We start from the raw sequence: 16,167 nt of genomic DNA, 5'->3' as shown, positions 1-16,167 counted from the left end.
TTACTTGCCATTAATAAAAAAGTTGTGCAGAGAGGCCGCACAGGCATTTTTACGACTCACATTTACACCCATCAAAGAGTGATTTGTCGTTGCAAAGTGCGTATTGTCTCAGATTTAATGCACGGCTGTCTCTTGTCCGCAGGGCCTCCATCGAGAAAGCAGCATTGACAGTCTGTCCACCGCCTCCGCCCTGAGAGCCATTGAGCCGGTCTGTTCATACTCTCTCTCTCTCACACACACATACACACACACAATGACACACACAGTAGCTGTGTTTCCATTCCCCCTAGAATTGCACAAAACCTAAATATCGCAATAAAACCGTGGTAATGGAAAAAAGTTGGAAAAACACTGCTCTCATGTGGTGGTTTTTCAGATGTATCGATGTAGAGGTATTCCGCATTTACGCGTCACCGGATGTGACGTACTGGGGGTCACGTGACCAGTTCAATTCAAGTGAAAATGGCGCGTTATGTTTGTTATGTATTCTTGACAGCGAACAAACCTTCACAAACTAAAGCAAACGTAATTCTCATGCAATTGTACTTTATCGAAATTTTAGAAATATCACTTTTATTGTGCGAAAAAACTGTGATGGAAATGCAGCTACTGACACATTGTACAAAATTCATTTCACTCCTATTTTTCAAACAGCTGTCAGTGTTTCTATCTCGTCATTGCACTCTATCTTTGGTGTCTTGTCGCGCTCAACTTTTCCAAAACTGTGTGCTAGAGCAGACCCTTTGTGATGTCAGAAAGGGGCGTTGGTGCCTCTCCTGGCTAAGCAACAACACATGTCGGGTTGGGATGATGATCTGAGGATAGATGCAATATAAAAGATGAGATGAGAAAGTAAGAAAGTAAGAAATATCCGCCAGTACAGCAGCAAAGTGGACAGCAAAACATATGAAGCATCAGTAACAAACAGATAGTCAATGGCAAATCGGCAAGACAAACAAGGAATATAGAAAAATATGAACAATTTAAACCTCCCTTCAGGTATCCGAACTCCTGAGGGAGCAGCTCCTCCTCCGCTCAGAAATCTCCGACGACGGCGGCGACACGCCGAGCCGGCACTCCTCCCGCTCTTCCAGTTCGCTTCGTGGCGAGGAAGGCGAGCAGAGGGGAGGCACGTACCGGGCATCCATCAACATCACCCCCGCCACGCCGCCGCGGCCCAACGCGCACGCCGAGGAGAGAGAGGAGGAGGAGGAGAAGAAGAATGAGGAAGCCAGGAGGGACGGAGGACTAGAAGCGAGTCTGTCTGAGTTGGGCGGAGCAGTGGGCGGAGCCAAGATGGACAACCTGCAGCAGCTCATCAAGCAGGTGATTGGTGGAACATCTCGGGGGTTTGCAGGTTGCAGTGCAGTGGAAAGGATTTACAGTAGTGGAAAAAAGTTTTCGGACACCGTTGAAATTTTACTCAATCCAACAGACAAATGGAAATTAGCATGAAGCGGGTGTTGAAAATGCGTGGATGGATGTTAATAAGATAAAGTAAAGAAAACTTAATTCTTGAAGTTCTTGGACTCTTTCACTCTGAATATGTAGCGATGGATGTTGTCTGACAGCACTGAAATAAACTGCACTTGGAGGCTTAAGACCGATTCCTGTGCAATACATCACAAATGCATCAAGTGTCCAAAAACTTTTTTTCACCACTGTACATGCCAACTGTACAAGCCTAAATATAATTAAAGGCACATTTCCACATTTTACTGCAGCTTTTTTTTTTCTTATCGGTTGAAGTTGAAATTAAAGGAAACTTTATCTTCTTGTCTTCAAGATTCGAGAAAGCGTGGCGCAGGAGGTCCGACAGGAGATCTACAGCGAGCTTCTGGCCTCCGTGTCGCCGCGCCAGCCGCTTCTGCCCCCGAAGCAATAACCCCTGAACTGCATCCCGAACCGCCCGCAGCTTCCATCCTTCTTCAGCCGTAGCGACCACAGCCTGAGCTGCTGCAGCTGCCGCTGCTGCTGCTGCTGCTGCTGCTGCTGCTGCAGCTGCTGCCCGAGTGCAAAAACACTGTATAGATGAGTATCACTGTATGTCTGTAACGCTGACCGTGAAACGAACAGAGACCTCGCCGCTTCCTGGCCGTCGGGCCGCCTCACTGTACGCAGCGAGGGGGCGGAGCTTCAGACGCGGGACGTTGAGCGTGACGAGGACGGCGGCGATGACGTGTGGCCTTTTCCTCACGTTTTCTGCTTCCTTCTTCTCCATCGGAACAGTCATTACTCACGCCGCCACTGTAAGTCTGCTAGTCGGACACTTTGCCAGTGTCTGAAACAAGGTTTTTTTTTTTTTTTAAAAAACAAAACAAAACAAAAGCAAAATTTAAAAGCGTTCAGATCAAAAACATGCACAGATAAATAATAATAGTAGCCATATAAATAACTTTAATGACTTAATACTACTACTAAAAAAAAAGAAAAAACGAATAGTATTCTACCTGCTCCAACACTACTAGTGATCCAACCGGGATGCAAAGACAACTTTCCTGCACAATAGTTTGGAAACATCAGCTGCATTCGCAATACAGTGACAGTGGCAGCGTGTGTCAGGCCCGAGCACAGCGAAGGTGCACTGACCTCAGTTAGTCAAGAATTATGAAAGGAAAACGGTGACGTCCTTCCTCTGTCACAAGGAGCCATTCAGAAATGGCTAGAAAAAAAGAATTGCATAAGCGATATTAATGAAACAGTTCCGCCCCTGCTGCGACGTGTGGCAAGCAAACAGCTGATGTCCTAATATAGTCGATGGAAAGAATCTCACGCAGGCATTTGTTGCCATCAACTGTAAACTTAAGCAGGTTGAAAGAAAGAAGAAGCTAAGACAAACTGTAAATACACGTAAAAGGTTATTTAATGTTGATCACGAGTCGTATCAAAATTAGGGTTCACTAAAGGCTTAGTGTTTCAAAGGTTGAACATCGCTGTGTACGGTGTATTTGTCACAGCTCCAATTCATTAACTCACTAAGTACTCCCATTCGGGAGGGGAGCAGAAATCTCAGAGGCGTATGCTGCTAAACAGAAGAAAATAATAATTGAAAACTTGTTTTTTGGGAGATGTTTTTTTGCTGAATTCAGACTTTACAAGATTAATACAGTACGATTTTTCTTCCTCAAGAAAATTGACGACCTTAGATATACCAATACTGCTTTAGGCCTGCTGGGCCTACTTTTACGCCTCCAAGTTCTGCGCTACGTCTACATTTCACCTTCACTGACGAGGTTTAGGGAAGGTCTACAATCTCACAACTGTCAGCATTTGTTCGTCATCACCATCACTGCTGCCACTGGCTCGTCCTCAGACCTTCCGCACTGTCTGGTCACTCAATTTCCTTGTGCTCGCTGCTGTAAGGCTCCCCCTACTGGCCATTCTCAATCAAGTGAAACTGGTTTAGCGTTGTAATTTGGGATTATTGTTATTATTATTTTTTTCTTAGTTAGGCTTCCTTCCTGGTATGTAATGAGCTTCGTACGAAAGGCGAAAGACTTTGGTTAACACAGGTTATGAAGCTCTATTTGCCGCAGGAAATATTGGAAACGGCAGCTTGAAATGCACTGTTGTGCCACATGCCAGTTTGAGAGGTTTAACAGAATGTCAACTGACAGTAGTAGGAGGTATTTTTTTGTTCTGTCATTTTTTTTCTTCTTCCGCCAAGCGAGGCTGAAAAAACAAACAAACGTGGGTGAATGTTTTGCAGAAAATGTGGGAGTTTTTTTGCGAACAGTGTTTACTGTGCACGTGTGCCGTTTGTCAATGAGCAGGTGAGGATATAAGGGAGCGACGTCACGTGGTACCTTGACAAAGCACGGAGGTAAATTGTGGGGCAGCAGTGATGATGATGATGATGATGATGACGGTGGTGTATTGACAAGGTGGGAGGCATTGTTGGATGGCGAAGCCCGAACCTAAACTACGTTAGCGTGCCTGCTGCATTAGCATGTTAGCTCTCTGGGAGCGTGTCTTTGTGCAATAACACGACTAGACAGACTTATTAACTGCGACTAGTTGCGAGTGTCTCAGTAAATCGCATCTTACATTTCAAGATAGGATCGATCATCCTGCACCACTTGAGCACAAACTGTCTACCTGCCTCTCTCTCTCACTCTCACTCTCTCTCCCTGACGCAAACCAACCCTGCAGCAGAGCAGCTTTGACTTTCTTTCCTTCTCACTTCAAGTGTCACTTAGTAATTAGTCCGTATTCACGTTGGCCCTCTTAAGTGTAAACGTGTGGTGTTTGAGTGGCTTCTGGCACTGGCACTGGCACGCGCTTCTGTGAAAGGAGGGCAAAGCAAAAAAAAAAAAATCTGAAATTCCGGGAGGGAGTAAACTGAGGTGAAACAAGCATTTAACCGTGTAGGAATGGCTGAGAGGTGTGTCAGTCAAAGGAAACACTCTCCTCAATACCTCCTGTATTAGATTTGTAACCCAAGGTTCAATGATTTTGAAATTTCATGCAGATTCACCTACAAAAAAATCTACTGAAAATGTATTGACTTTATGTTGTTCTGTTTTGTTTTGTGTTTGTATGTTTTATTATTTTTATTACTGGGGAGACAATATAGAGGGTGAAAAGATTCTAAGCTCAAAGGTGCACTCTTTTTCTTATGCCAGGTGCTCTTAAGCCAGGCTGTAATTGGCCATTTAAATTGGCTAATGCTTCATCATGTGACCTAAATGTGAATTTTCAATTTTGTGAATAGTCTAAATCAATATTCCTTCTTTTGTAATTTGGGCCTTTTGACCTTTGCTTCTTTTCACCGTTTATTGACATGTTGTTTGTTTAGAACCTTATTTTCATGTTCACTGATCACTGCTCTGCTGGACCAACACTCACTGTGAGCCCCTGAGCTCCACCTGCCTTTTTTCTTTTTTTTTTCTTGCTTTTTTTTTAACGGATCATGAATCTTTCACACCTTTTTAAACACACATCACTGTTGGTGTCCTAATTTCTATTGATGTCTAATAATAATAATAATAATGATAATAATAATGTGTATTTTTTATTGATGTCTTGTCAGCACGTTGCAGGGGAAAGATCACTGTGTAGAGATGAGAATAATAAAGATGTATTTATTTTCAGTATAGCGGAGTCCTTCCTGTCTTTTGATGTTATGTCTGTGTTTGTATGTTTGTTACATGTAGCAAGACATGATCTAAACCAGTGTTTTCAACCTGTTTTGAGCCACGCCACATTCTTTACATTGAAAAGAAAAATCCCATGGTGCACCACCAACCAAAACTATTATAAAATGACACTTTCCAGCCTCATAATGACAACATTGTCTCTTAATTTTTATTTATATTCATCGAGTGTGAAGCTGATATTCTGGGAGGAATTGAGGGAGGAAAACAGGCTTCCATTTCTTTTGAATCACCAACAATGGATTATTTATTATAAATGTAAGAGTTAAGTGAAATTTGTCATGGCTGACACTATCTCACCACACAGTGGTTGAAAAACACTCATCTAAAAATAGTACATCAATGCAGTACTTCCTGCTCGAAGTTTGTATTGTTTTATGTGACTGCATCGAATTCATAGTCTCAAATAGTTGAAATAGAGTTGTTTGGGAAAAGATCAGATGTTTATGTCATACATTACAAATTAAAGGATGTTACGTGGACGTTACAGACACAGTTTAGAAGAAACCCCTTATGAGCGAAAACAATGCCAACAGTTCGCGATACAAAATATACGATTCATTTTTGCAACCTTTTATTGTGAAATCCGGAAGCCGTATGTGACACGGAAGTGCTTGGAGTGGATCGTGGAGTAAGATTTCCGCCAGAACAACGACGCTCTTTCTGCGGGCCATAATCTGGACGGTAAGGATTTAAAATAAAATAAACGGAGCTCATTCGTAAAAGCCGAGGTTTAAACTCCACCGTTTATAGCCAGAGGCTGGCTAACTAATACCAATTTATCCGAGCAGCTCTATGTGAAAAGTTGGACTTAGCCACGTAGCTAACAAACGTTAGCCCACTCAAGTACACATGGCGTTGAAACAAATGTGTGGCGGTACTTAATTATCAAATTGATTAATATTCCGTTTTAAACGTTGCTCACGTCGAGTAAATAAAATCGAAGTATTTTTTTGGGTTAATAGTTATGGCCGTATAAATCCGGAAAGAAGTCTGAGGCCTGCGCAAGCTAGACTTAAATGTGAAACAAGAAATAAAATTGAACAGTTGTGGACGGGATGTCTTAAGTTTTCAGTCGGTTAAAAGTTACTTCCGAATGACAAAAAGTTTGTCGAGAAAAACGGGAATTAGTTGGACTGTGTGTTCTCCGTTTTGGCGGTCGTCTGTTTTTACACCGGGGAGGATTTAGCGTTGTTGTACACCACTGTTCAACTAGCAGAACTGCAACAGCTGAGCGACCTGCTGCCAAATAAACAGAAACGTTTCCGATTACTTTTTTTAAAACGTCCCTTTTGCTATTTTATTGCTGTGAATTGGTTGGGTTTTTTTTGGAGGTGGGGGTTTCCATCAGAAGATAATATTTTGAAAACTATAACAGGAAATGGTCATCTGTGACGCTCATGTTTGTGATGATGTGCTTTTAGATATGGACTCACCAGGTTCTAGTCAAAGTCCTGGCCCCGTACAGAGTGAAACGAGAGGTGGGTGAGATTATTTCATATTGTGGTTACGGTGTGAGTGCTGGAAGCTGTAGCTCTGAGAGGTCGTCACTGTTCTCTTTCTGTTTTATTTTTTTAGAATCATCAGAAGAAAATCTAAGTCCTGCAGCTGAGAGACCTCAGCAAGATGATACGGTTGAAAAAAGTCCTGAAGAGAGGCCATCTCCCCGAGCCAGTCCTTCGGGTGGACCCGCCTCTGACAGGTCAGATTCCAGCAGCGACGACGACACCAGCAGCAGCGACGACGAACATGTGGGGGCGCTGAGGAAAATCAGGAGCAGTGTGGCTCAAATCAGGGTAAGTTGAGATAATGTTCTCTGTCTTGTCTTCAGAGTGTGTCCCTTGTTGGAAGGTACTGCTGACAGGCCTTATTTCTCTCTCTCAGAGATCCCCACCCAAGGAGCCCAACAGATCTGCGTCCAGAGAACGAGACGGATCCGCTTCCAGGGAACGAGATGGATCAGGAGGGGGAGAGAGAGACAGATCGCGTTCCAGAGGACGCGATGGGTCCAAATCCAGAGATTCTGACAGGTCCGGGTCCGGGTCGAGAAGACGGGACAGATCCGGCTCCAGGTCCAGGAGACGAGACCGGTCCAGAGAAAGGGAGAGATCCCGGTCCAGAGGGCGCAGGTCCAGAGAAAGAGACCGGGATTACTACAACCGAGGACATAATTTTCGGTAACTCGCAGGAACCGCGTTTGGGTTTTAAACTCACTGTTGACTGTTAGCTCATGTTGATTCCTCTTCCCTCGGTCAGGGATCGCTACGGCGATCGGCACGACAGCAGGGGCGGCCGCGGCGATCAGTGGGACCAGAGGAGGCGGGGTCGCTCCGCCTCCCCTCCGGCTGACCGCGAGCCAGTGCCCAGCGAGGAGCCGCCCGTGAAGAAGAAGAAGGAGGAGGTGGACCCCATCCTGACCAGGACTGGTGGAGCCTACATCCCCCCTGCCAAGCTGCGCATGATGCAGCAGCAGATCTCTGACAAGAGCAGGTGAGGCTGCCAACAACAGCATTGGTGGCACCAATAAAGTCCAGGCTGATTGAAGTCCTCCCATTGGTTGTTTTGGTTCAATATATATAACTTGAAGAGTCAAAGGAATGTGTTTCATTTTTAATCTTGGTTGCTAAGCTTTATACTTGTCATCCTTTGTGGAGTTTGTAAATTTTATATTAAGTCTTTTTTTATTTATTTAAACACCAAACAAAAACTAGAACTTTTATAATATTTATAGTATATAAAACTTAATATAACTAAAAGTATAAACCGCTACAGTATAATCAGTCTACATTCTAAATAATAATTCTTAAGAATACATAAAATTTGCTCTAGGAGATTTAATCCAGTAATAATCATCACGGCGTCGTCTCTGTTGAGCGATTATCTCATATTAGTTGCATGTTATTCCAGTCACTGCTCTTTGCTTTAATCGATGCTCCTCCCTCCATGCAGTCTTGCCTATCAGAGAATGAGCTGGGAGGCTCTGAAGAAGTCCATCAATGGTCTCATCAACAAGGTCAACGTGTCCAACATTGCCAACATCGTTCAGGAGCTGCTGCAGGAAAACATTGTCAGGGGCAGGTAAACGACAATATCGTCTTCATAGTAATCAATGTTGGAACTAATTGTAGTTTTTGCAAAGAATTTTGATCGGTGATGATGTGTTCACCCTCACATCTCCCCTGTCTTCCTCCCTCTCCGTCCTTCAGGGGCTCGCTGGCCCGCTCCATCCTCCAGGCCCAGACGGCGTCGCCCATCTTCACTCACGTCTACGCCGCCCTCGTCTCCATCATCAACTCCAAGTTCCCTCAGATCGGCGAGCTGATCCTCAAGCGGCTCATCCTGACATTCAGGAAGAGCTACCGCCGCAACCTCAAGGTACCTGTCTGTTGTCTGTGGTTTGCCAAGAAAGTAGATCCAGGTTCTAAAGTTCATTGTCAACACCAATCAGTAGTGTTTCACCCTTAAACCATTGTATAAATTCATACCAGTTGCGTTGTTGGCTTTATTAAAGCAGTTGTGGTACTTTTTAATCACATAAGCGTCTGTTTGTGTTGTGTTTTTGCAGCAACAGTGCCTGACAGCCTCAAAGTTTGTGGCTCATCTCATCAACCAGAATGTGGTAAGTTGCTGCTGTCTGACGTTGCCACTCAAAGACGGGCCGGATTTAAGTTTTTGATGACCGGCTCCGTTAACGCGCCATCACTCTCTCTTCTCATCATCCAGGCCCATGAGGTTCTGTGCTTGGAGATGCTCACGCTTCTGCTGGAGCGTCCGACGGACGACAGCGTGGAGGTCTCCATCGCCTTCCTGAAGGAGTGCGGCCTCAAACTGACCGAGGTGTCCCCGAGAGGAATCAACGGTGCGTCGTAGCTGCACTAATCAACCCGCGAAACTGTTCAGTTAAATTAGGAAAATCTTTTCTTTTCATTGTTTCTGAAGATTTCTCAGAATATCAAGTTTTAATTCCGCCTGCCTCTGTTTTTCCAGCCATATTCGAGCGCCTCAGGAACATCCTGCACGAGTCGGCCATCGACAAAAGGGTCCAATACATGATTGAGGTGATGTTCGCCATCAGGAAGGACGGTTTCAAGGACCACCCTGTGGTCCAGGACGGCCTGGACCTGGTGGACGAGGAGGACCAGTTCACGCACATGCTGCCGCTGGATGACGAGTACGACCCCGAGGACCTCCTGAGTGAGTCCCAGCAGCAGGAGGGAGGAGTTGAGGAGCACTCGGAAGTGTGTGTTTGTGTGTCTGTGTGATATCTCACACGTCGGTTCTATGTTTTCATCAGACGTGTTCAAGTTGGATCCTGACTTCTTGGAAAATGAGGAGAAGTACAAAACCATCAAAAGAGGTAAGAACGAAACAACCCCTCGTCCCCCGGTGTCTGTCCAATCAGATCGCCTCCTTCACAGTCTGACCAATCGGGTTTAAACTCCTGGCAGATATCCTGGATGAGGGCAGCAGCGACTCCGGGGAGGAGGGAGACGGCAGCGACGACGACGATGAGGAGGATGATGAAAACGAGGAGGAAGCCGAAGGTGAGACAGAAACGTCTTTAATTGGGGAGGAGAAGCGAGAAAAGTAAAAAACTAAAATTTTAGCTTTTGCTAATCAAAATTTTATGTTTTTTTAATGAGCTGTAATGTCAGTCAAATCATTAAGAATCATGCAATCTAGATTCAGAGTCACTTTTCTTGCAAAGACGTCTTTGAAAGTCTCATATTGTGTGAAATCAACTTAACCAGAGACCATGATCTAACTATGATGTGTGTCTCTACTGTTATCCACCTCCAGAAAAATCCATCTCATCCTGTGTTTCTTGCCCCATTTTTCTGAAAGTAGTTCCTAAAACACATGAAAAAAAAACAAAAAACATTTGTGATGTCACAAATGGGAGCTTTGATGGCTGAAACTGCAGACTAACCGCTCCTCAGTGGCTGATGATGAAGTTGGTCTCTCTGTGTCTCAGGGGAGAAGGTGACCATCTTTGATCAGACGGAGGTCAACCTCGTCGCGTTCAGAAGAACCATCTACCTCGCCATCCAGTCCAGGTACACACACACACACACACACACACACACACACACACACACACACACACACACACACACACACACATGCTGTAATTTAGTTGTGTCTCTGAGTGCAAATTATTTACAGATCCCTGTATAATTAATGGACTCTGACACTAATATTTAAAACAGTGTGGCCCAGTTTCCATGGTTATTTAACTGAGGCACACTTTTTGGGTTTGGGTAATTGGGGAGTAAATATTTAAATGTGAAAAACTCTGTTCTAAATAAATAAGTCGGATGGTCGATGATTATTTGTTTTTATTGACGGACTTCCTTTCTATTTTTTTGTAGTTTGGATTTTGAGGAATGTGCTCACAAACTGATCAAGATGGATTTTCCTGATAGCCAGACGGTAAGCACACACGCACACGCACACACGCACACATACACACACACAATTTAAAACAAAACAAAAAATCAAGCATCTCCTCAGCATTTCTCACACTGTTCCTTAAATGTGTTGTACTATTGCACAATGACCAGAGGGGGGCACTGAAGAGTAAGATTATTAACTTCTTTACACTCACAGTTTCTTGTGAGTGCACACACATCAAATTCCAGGGATTGTGTCCCAGAAAGCAGCCGTTTTGTATTTATTTAATTTAATTTAAAAATGTTATTTTTAGTTTCCCTTTAAGTCAAGTCATCACGTCCATGACCCCTGCTGGCAGTGTTCTGTATCACAAATAAAAGGTTCGAACACACCTGTTCCAACCTAATGGCAGACAAAGGCCAGGTTGGCTTTTTGTTGAATGCAGTGAATATTGGAATTGGAGACGCCAGCAGGCAAATGGTTTTTCAATCTATCATTCGTTGTATTACTTTTTTTTGCCCTTATGTGCTTTGTAATCAGTGGACATACTTTTTTTTCTCTCAACGTCTTGACTCTTAAGTTTGTATTTGACTTTTTCGACAAATGGACGTATTGAGTCCACCTTGGCGTCGGAAGTGAATGCCTGAATAGAAGGCATTGCGCAGCATGTTGCAAAAAAAATAGTTCAGGGCACCGCGTAGTGTAGTAGCTCTGCGCTGTCCTCTGCTGCGCACATTGGATCGTTTGTAACTCTTGTGTGTCAAAGTTTATGATTTCCTGTTTTGGTGAAATTGTGAAGATTCAAGTGTGTGTGTGTGTGTGTGTGTGTGTGTGTGTGTGTGTGTGTGTGTGTGTGTGTGTGTGTGTGTGTGTGTGTGTGTGTGTGTGTCCGCGCACTAAAGGTCGCTAACCTTGTCAGCCAGGCTTTCATCACCATCAGGAGTGAATCATTCAATACAACAGCTGGAACACTCCTCCAGCACATTCCACACACACACACTAAACAAGATCTTCTTTGAGGAAAATGTTCGCTCATTTAACCACAGAAACGGTTTCACCGAGAATCAAATTTTGGCTTGGGCGCCCTCTGTTGTGGCCGACCGCGCAGCGATGACTGACAACACAATTAGCAGCCGCCGCTCCCACTGCAGGAGATTAAGATATTAGTGTTGGCAATAAAAGAGATGATTTTTTTTTTTTTTTTTTTTTGGACGGGATCTGGCGCATCAGCTGTTTGACAAGACACTCAATGTCCCTCTGTTTAAACCTTTTGTTTAACACTTTGTTCCTAGTAGGGAAGCAAGTTATCGATTAATCCGTTAGTTGATTGACCTTGTCGATCGATTTAACGATTAATTGATGAGCGGCAATTTTTCCCGAGAACCTAAATGTCACAATGAAAAATGTGTTTGGAGCACGTTATTTAACCCTTAGTCCAATGTGACCCATTTTTACATTAGAGAACAGTAAAAACACCCTAAACATTTATCCTCTCACTCTCAGTTGGCTTCTAATGGGTCACATTTCAACTCTTTTTTCAAAAAAAAAATGTGTTTAAAAGTAAGTATTATGACCATACCAAGTGTAGGTATATTATGACCATCACAGTATCTACAGGTGAATTGCTTTTTCCTGCCACTACACTGTTAACATGATATTAATTGCCCGTGTAAAAATGTTAATTCCAACTAATTTAATTTAATCGATTAAATTCTTAATCGACGATTAATCGATAATCGATTAATTGCTAACATCCCTAGTTTCTAGCTTTTAAAAGTGCATGAAGAGTTCTAATTTATTTGGTTTAAAGAGGTTCCTCTCATCCGAGGGCACCGTCACAGCTGCTCTCCACACGTCACACACACTCGATCAAAACAAACCGAGGCCCTGCAGGTGATCTTCATCACATTTCCAAAGCCCACCTCCCCCCTCGAGTCGTATCAATCCCGCTGGGAGCCACTCTCATCTGATTGTGTATGAGTTTTTGTTTTAATGTATGTACTTTTTGCTCATGTGCCAACTCATCCCATCTTTCTTTGTGCGAACAGAAAGAGCTGTGCAACATGATCCTGGACTGCTGCGCTCAGCAGAGAACCTACGAGAAGTTCTTCGGTCTGCTGGCCGGGGTGAGACGCTCGAAGCACTCCAGTTTTAAACTAATTTATTACGTAAAATCCTCGCTAACGTGTGTGTGTGTCTGTGTCTGTGTGTGTGTGTGTGTTCAGAGGTTCTGTCTGCTGAAGAAAGAGTACATGGAAAGTTTCGAAGCCATCTTTGCCGAGCAGTACGAGACCATCCACCGGCTGGAGACCAACAAACTGAGAAACGTGGCCCGGCTGTTTGCTCACCTCCTCTACACCGACTCGGTGCCCTGGAGTGTAAGGACACACACACACACTCGCACACTGACGCCTTCTTTCCACCAAGTGCTGGGATTAGTTTAAAGCGACCAAACCAAATCCAATTTTTATTGTGATATTTAGGTTTTGCACAATTTTAGTCGTGATGGAAACTACTAAACTACTACTGACATTGAAAACGCCACTGTAGTTTGTGTCAGAGCAACTCTGGGGTAGTAGAAAGATGAATCCAACTCGTGTGAGTCTAACCAAGTGTGTGTGTGTGTGTGTCCACCAGGTGCTGGAGTGCGTCAAGATGAGCGAGGAGACCACCACGTCCTCCAGCAGGATCTTCGTCAAGATCCTCTTCCAGGAGCTCTGCGCCTACATGGGTCTCCCTCGACTCAACCAGCGGCTGAAGGACATGTACGACGCACAAACACACACCACACACACTTTTAAAGGTCACAGGAAGCTCCAGCTCAGACTTCCTGTTCCTGACCTTTAACAGTGAGCTCGTTACACCACTTCACCTCAGAGTCAAACCCGGACGGTTAAACTGAAAATCAACCAGCAAATTGGCCCATGTTGAAATCCGTGGCTGTGATAGACTACAGCATGTCAGGGGCGGCTGTGGTTCCTGATCCATACTGATGCTGATGTTATCCAAGAACTGCTGTTGTGGTCACCGAAGGCCAAAACGAGACACCCAGACTCTTTGATTGATGTTTGATGTGTTGTGGTTTTTAGGACCCTGCAGCCGTTCTTCGAAGGCCTCTTCCCTCGGGACAACCCCAGAAACACCCGCTTCGCCATCAACTTCTTCACCTCCATTGGTCTGGGAGGACTGACGTAAGCTCATTCACGAAATCTTGAAAGCCGCCTTCTTACATTCTGATTGAATGAGTGTAAAGTGAAAGTCACCTCTCCGTCTCTGTGCTCCAGGGACGAGTTGAGGGAGCATTTGAAGAACGCCCCCAAGATGATCATGACCCAGAAGCAGGACGTGGAGTCCTCCGATTCGTCCTCCTCGTCTTCTTCGTCCTCCTCTGACTCCTCCTCCTCCGACTCGTCCAGCGACTCCGACTCCTCCGACTCGTCGTCCTCGTCCTCCAGCAGCAGCAGCTCAGGTTTGTGAGAGCGCTCGTCCGGTGCTGTAGAACTCCAGAGTAACGGCCTCGTTCACCTGGACAAACACTTTGATTGGCACATTTTCCTCATTAAATGTTGTTGAAGGGCTCATCTCATGTAGTTTCCCAATTTGGGATTAATAAAGTACCTCTATATATCTATCTGTCTATCTGAGAATTTCAATAATGACTGGAATTAATACAAATAGAGTTGAATCTTGATATCATCTGTAGCCAACCTTGTTAAGCCATTGTTGATAATTATTGTGAAAAATCATGATTGGGATGAGTGTCTTCACACAGACGAGTATCATTATCATATAACCAAAGGCAAACTGAGAGAATGTGCTATTTCAGAACACTTTACGCCCTCCGCATGACTCTGTACCCACGAAGTAGCCCTCAGGTTCAAAAAGGCAACCAAGCAATCAAGTAACTGACGTGATTGTCTCCTCTTCCTCCTGCCAGACTCGGACAACAAACACCGCAAGAAGAAGAAGCGGAAAGAGCCCATCGAGGACAAGAAGAAGAAGAAGAAGAAGGAGAAGGAGCCCAAACGGAAGGAGAAGGGCGGCGGGAAGAAGGGCGGGCGCAAGCGCAACGAAGAGGAGGAGGACAGCGGCGACGAGGCCAAGGCTCGCAGCGAGAGGAGGGGCCGCGACGGCGGCGGCGGTGGCGAGCGCGAGGACGGCCACCGGAGCCGACGAGAAGAGAAAGCGGAGGAGAAGAAGCGCCACGAGGAGGAGGTGGCGGAGTGGAGGAGGAGGGTGGAGGCTCAGGCCTTTGACAGGGGCAGACAGAGGGACAGAGAGAGGGAGGGGGACAGAGAGAGGGAGGGGGACGACAAGAGGGAGCGAGAGAGAGACAGAGAGGACAAGAGGGGCAGGGACGGAGAGCGAGACAGAGAGAGGAACAAGGAGAACCAGGACAGGAACAGAGAGGAGCGCAGGAGGAGGTGAAGAGCATCGTCTGCCGTCCAGCAGCAGCTGGGATGAACTGATGAAATTCCTGCCCTCCCTGTTTCAGTTTTTTTTTTCTCTTATTTTCACTGTTAGTGAGTCATGTTGTCGATAAATGTGATTTAAAAAAAAAAAAAAAAAATCATTAACGTTGTTAAAGATGTTTTTATAAAACTGTTTCTGTTTTGTTCTTGACCCGGAGACAAGTCACACGTTAAAGCTTAAACTACATTAATAAAGATGAAATAAAAGCAATTTAGTTTTACATTAGAATGGTTCTCATTCATGTCCCAGTCCAGGAACGTTAAAGTTCAATCCTCCTTGAATAAAATACTGAAATAAAATCATAAAAAAAATACTAATATTTTGGCACGATCATCTCAAAGTGCACGCTGCTCAACCCTCCTTTCTGAAGGGGAAGCCCACTTCGACCCCGATGACTGATCACAAGAACCTGCAGAAGGATGGGTGAAGAAGACAGGCCTGCTGGAGACGTCTGCTCCACCTTCCCCCTGGTGGTTTCAGGTTTTACCACTTAAAACGCGGCCTGTCAGGAGGCCGTGTTTACAGCAAACACTCCTGCTTCTGCTGATGTCTGCAGCACCTCCACTCACTCCCCCGGCCCCGGCTGCACTCGTCTCAGATCCCAGCTCTTCCGCTTTGGTGTCTCCACGCAGAGGAGCAATCTCTCTTGTTTCCTCGGTGGTTGTGATATCTAGGGAGTCGGCGTGCTAATGATTAGTTTCTAAATTTCTCAAAGAGTTGTTCCCAGACTAGAAAGTTGCAGACGATCCGGTGCTGATGAGAGCTTCAAAGAATGGAGGAATATGAAAAGGTGCCTTTGCAAAGTTTGGACGGAAAATTGCAAGAAAGATGTGCAAATGCCTGTTTGGGGCTTTTAATCATTCATCATCATCGTTCATTCATTCATTGCTCCTATTAATGAACCGATGCTAATCATTAGCTATTAAAATAAAATAAAAAAATCAAAGATATATTCATCTTTGCTTATCGCCAGTAATAATACTGAACCATATTGTCAAGTGCTAAACCTCTCACAGTTCAGACATTTTCAGATCTTTATTCTCCACACCAGATTGGAGTGGCACAGGAAAAAAAAATAAAACAGCATATTTAGCCCTCTGTTTACAGCCTCCTGCAAAACCTTGATTTTAGCTCCCTGCCAAAA

At 44.7% G+C, this 16,167-nt stretch overlaps 2 protein-coding genes across 4 annotated transcripts in view; both read left to right on the top strand.

Annotated features, from left to right (window-relative positions):
• Positions 1-2,300, top strand: part of itprid2 (ITPR interacting domain containing 2) — a 30,410-nt gene extending 28,110 nt beyond the window's left edge. For all 3 annotated transcript variants that reach the window (XM_076031050.1, XM_076031049.1, XM_076031047.1), the window contains 3 exons: positions 143-208; positions 1,000-1,326; positions 1,787-2,300. In XM_076031050.1, the coding sequence (XP_075887165.1) occupies positions 143-208; positions 1,000-1,326; positions 1,787-1,885 (492 nt within the window). In that variant the 3' untranslated portion in view covers positions 1,886-2,300. The remainder of the gene's footprint in view (positions 1-142; positions 209-999; positions 1,327-1,786) is intronic.
• A 3,407-nt stretch (positions 2,301-5,707) lies between these two features.
• On the top strand, positions 5,708-15,243 carry cwc22 (CWC22 spliceosome associated protein). The gene is made up of 20 exons (XM_076031046.1): positions 5,708-5,840; positions 6,581-6,637; positions 6,735-6,952; positions 7,041-7,333; positions 7,413-7,646; positions 8,106-8,234; positions 8,363-8,531; positions 8,722-8,775; positions 8,880-9,015; positions 9,144-9,350; positions 9,451-9,513; positions 9,605-9,700; positions 10,132-10,213; positions 10,529-10,589; positions 12,599-12,676; positions 12,776-12,928; positions 13,188-13,315; positions 13,640-13,741; positions 13,835-14,019; positions 14,488-15,243. Exons 2-20 carry the CDS (start codon positions 6,583-6,585, stop codon positions 14,976-14,978), a joined length of 2,934 nt encoding a protein of 977 aa, XP_075887161.1. The 5' UTR covers positions 5,708-5,840; positions 6,581-6,582; the 3' UTR covers positions 14,979-15,243.
• Positions 15,244-16,167: the final 924 nt, after the last annotated feature.

Source organism: Nelusetta ayraudi, unplaced genomic scaffold, assembly GCF_046127955.1.
Source record: "Nelusetta ayraudi isolate G7.1 ecotype Tasmania unplaced genomic scaffold, CSIRO-AGI_Nayr_v1 ptg000031l, whole genome shotgun sequence".
NCBI lineage: Eukaryota > Metazoa > Chordata > Actinopteri > Tetraodontiformes > Monacanthidae > Nelusetta > Nelusetta ayraudi.
The sequence above is the reverse complement of the archived record's forward strand: the minus strand, read 5'-3'. Positions and strand labels throughout refer to the sequence as shown.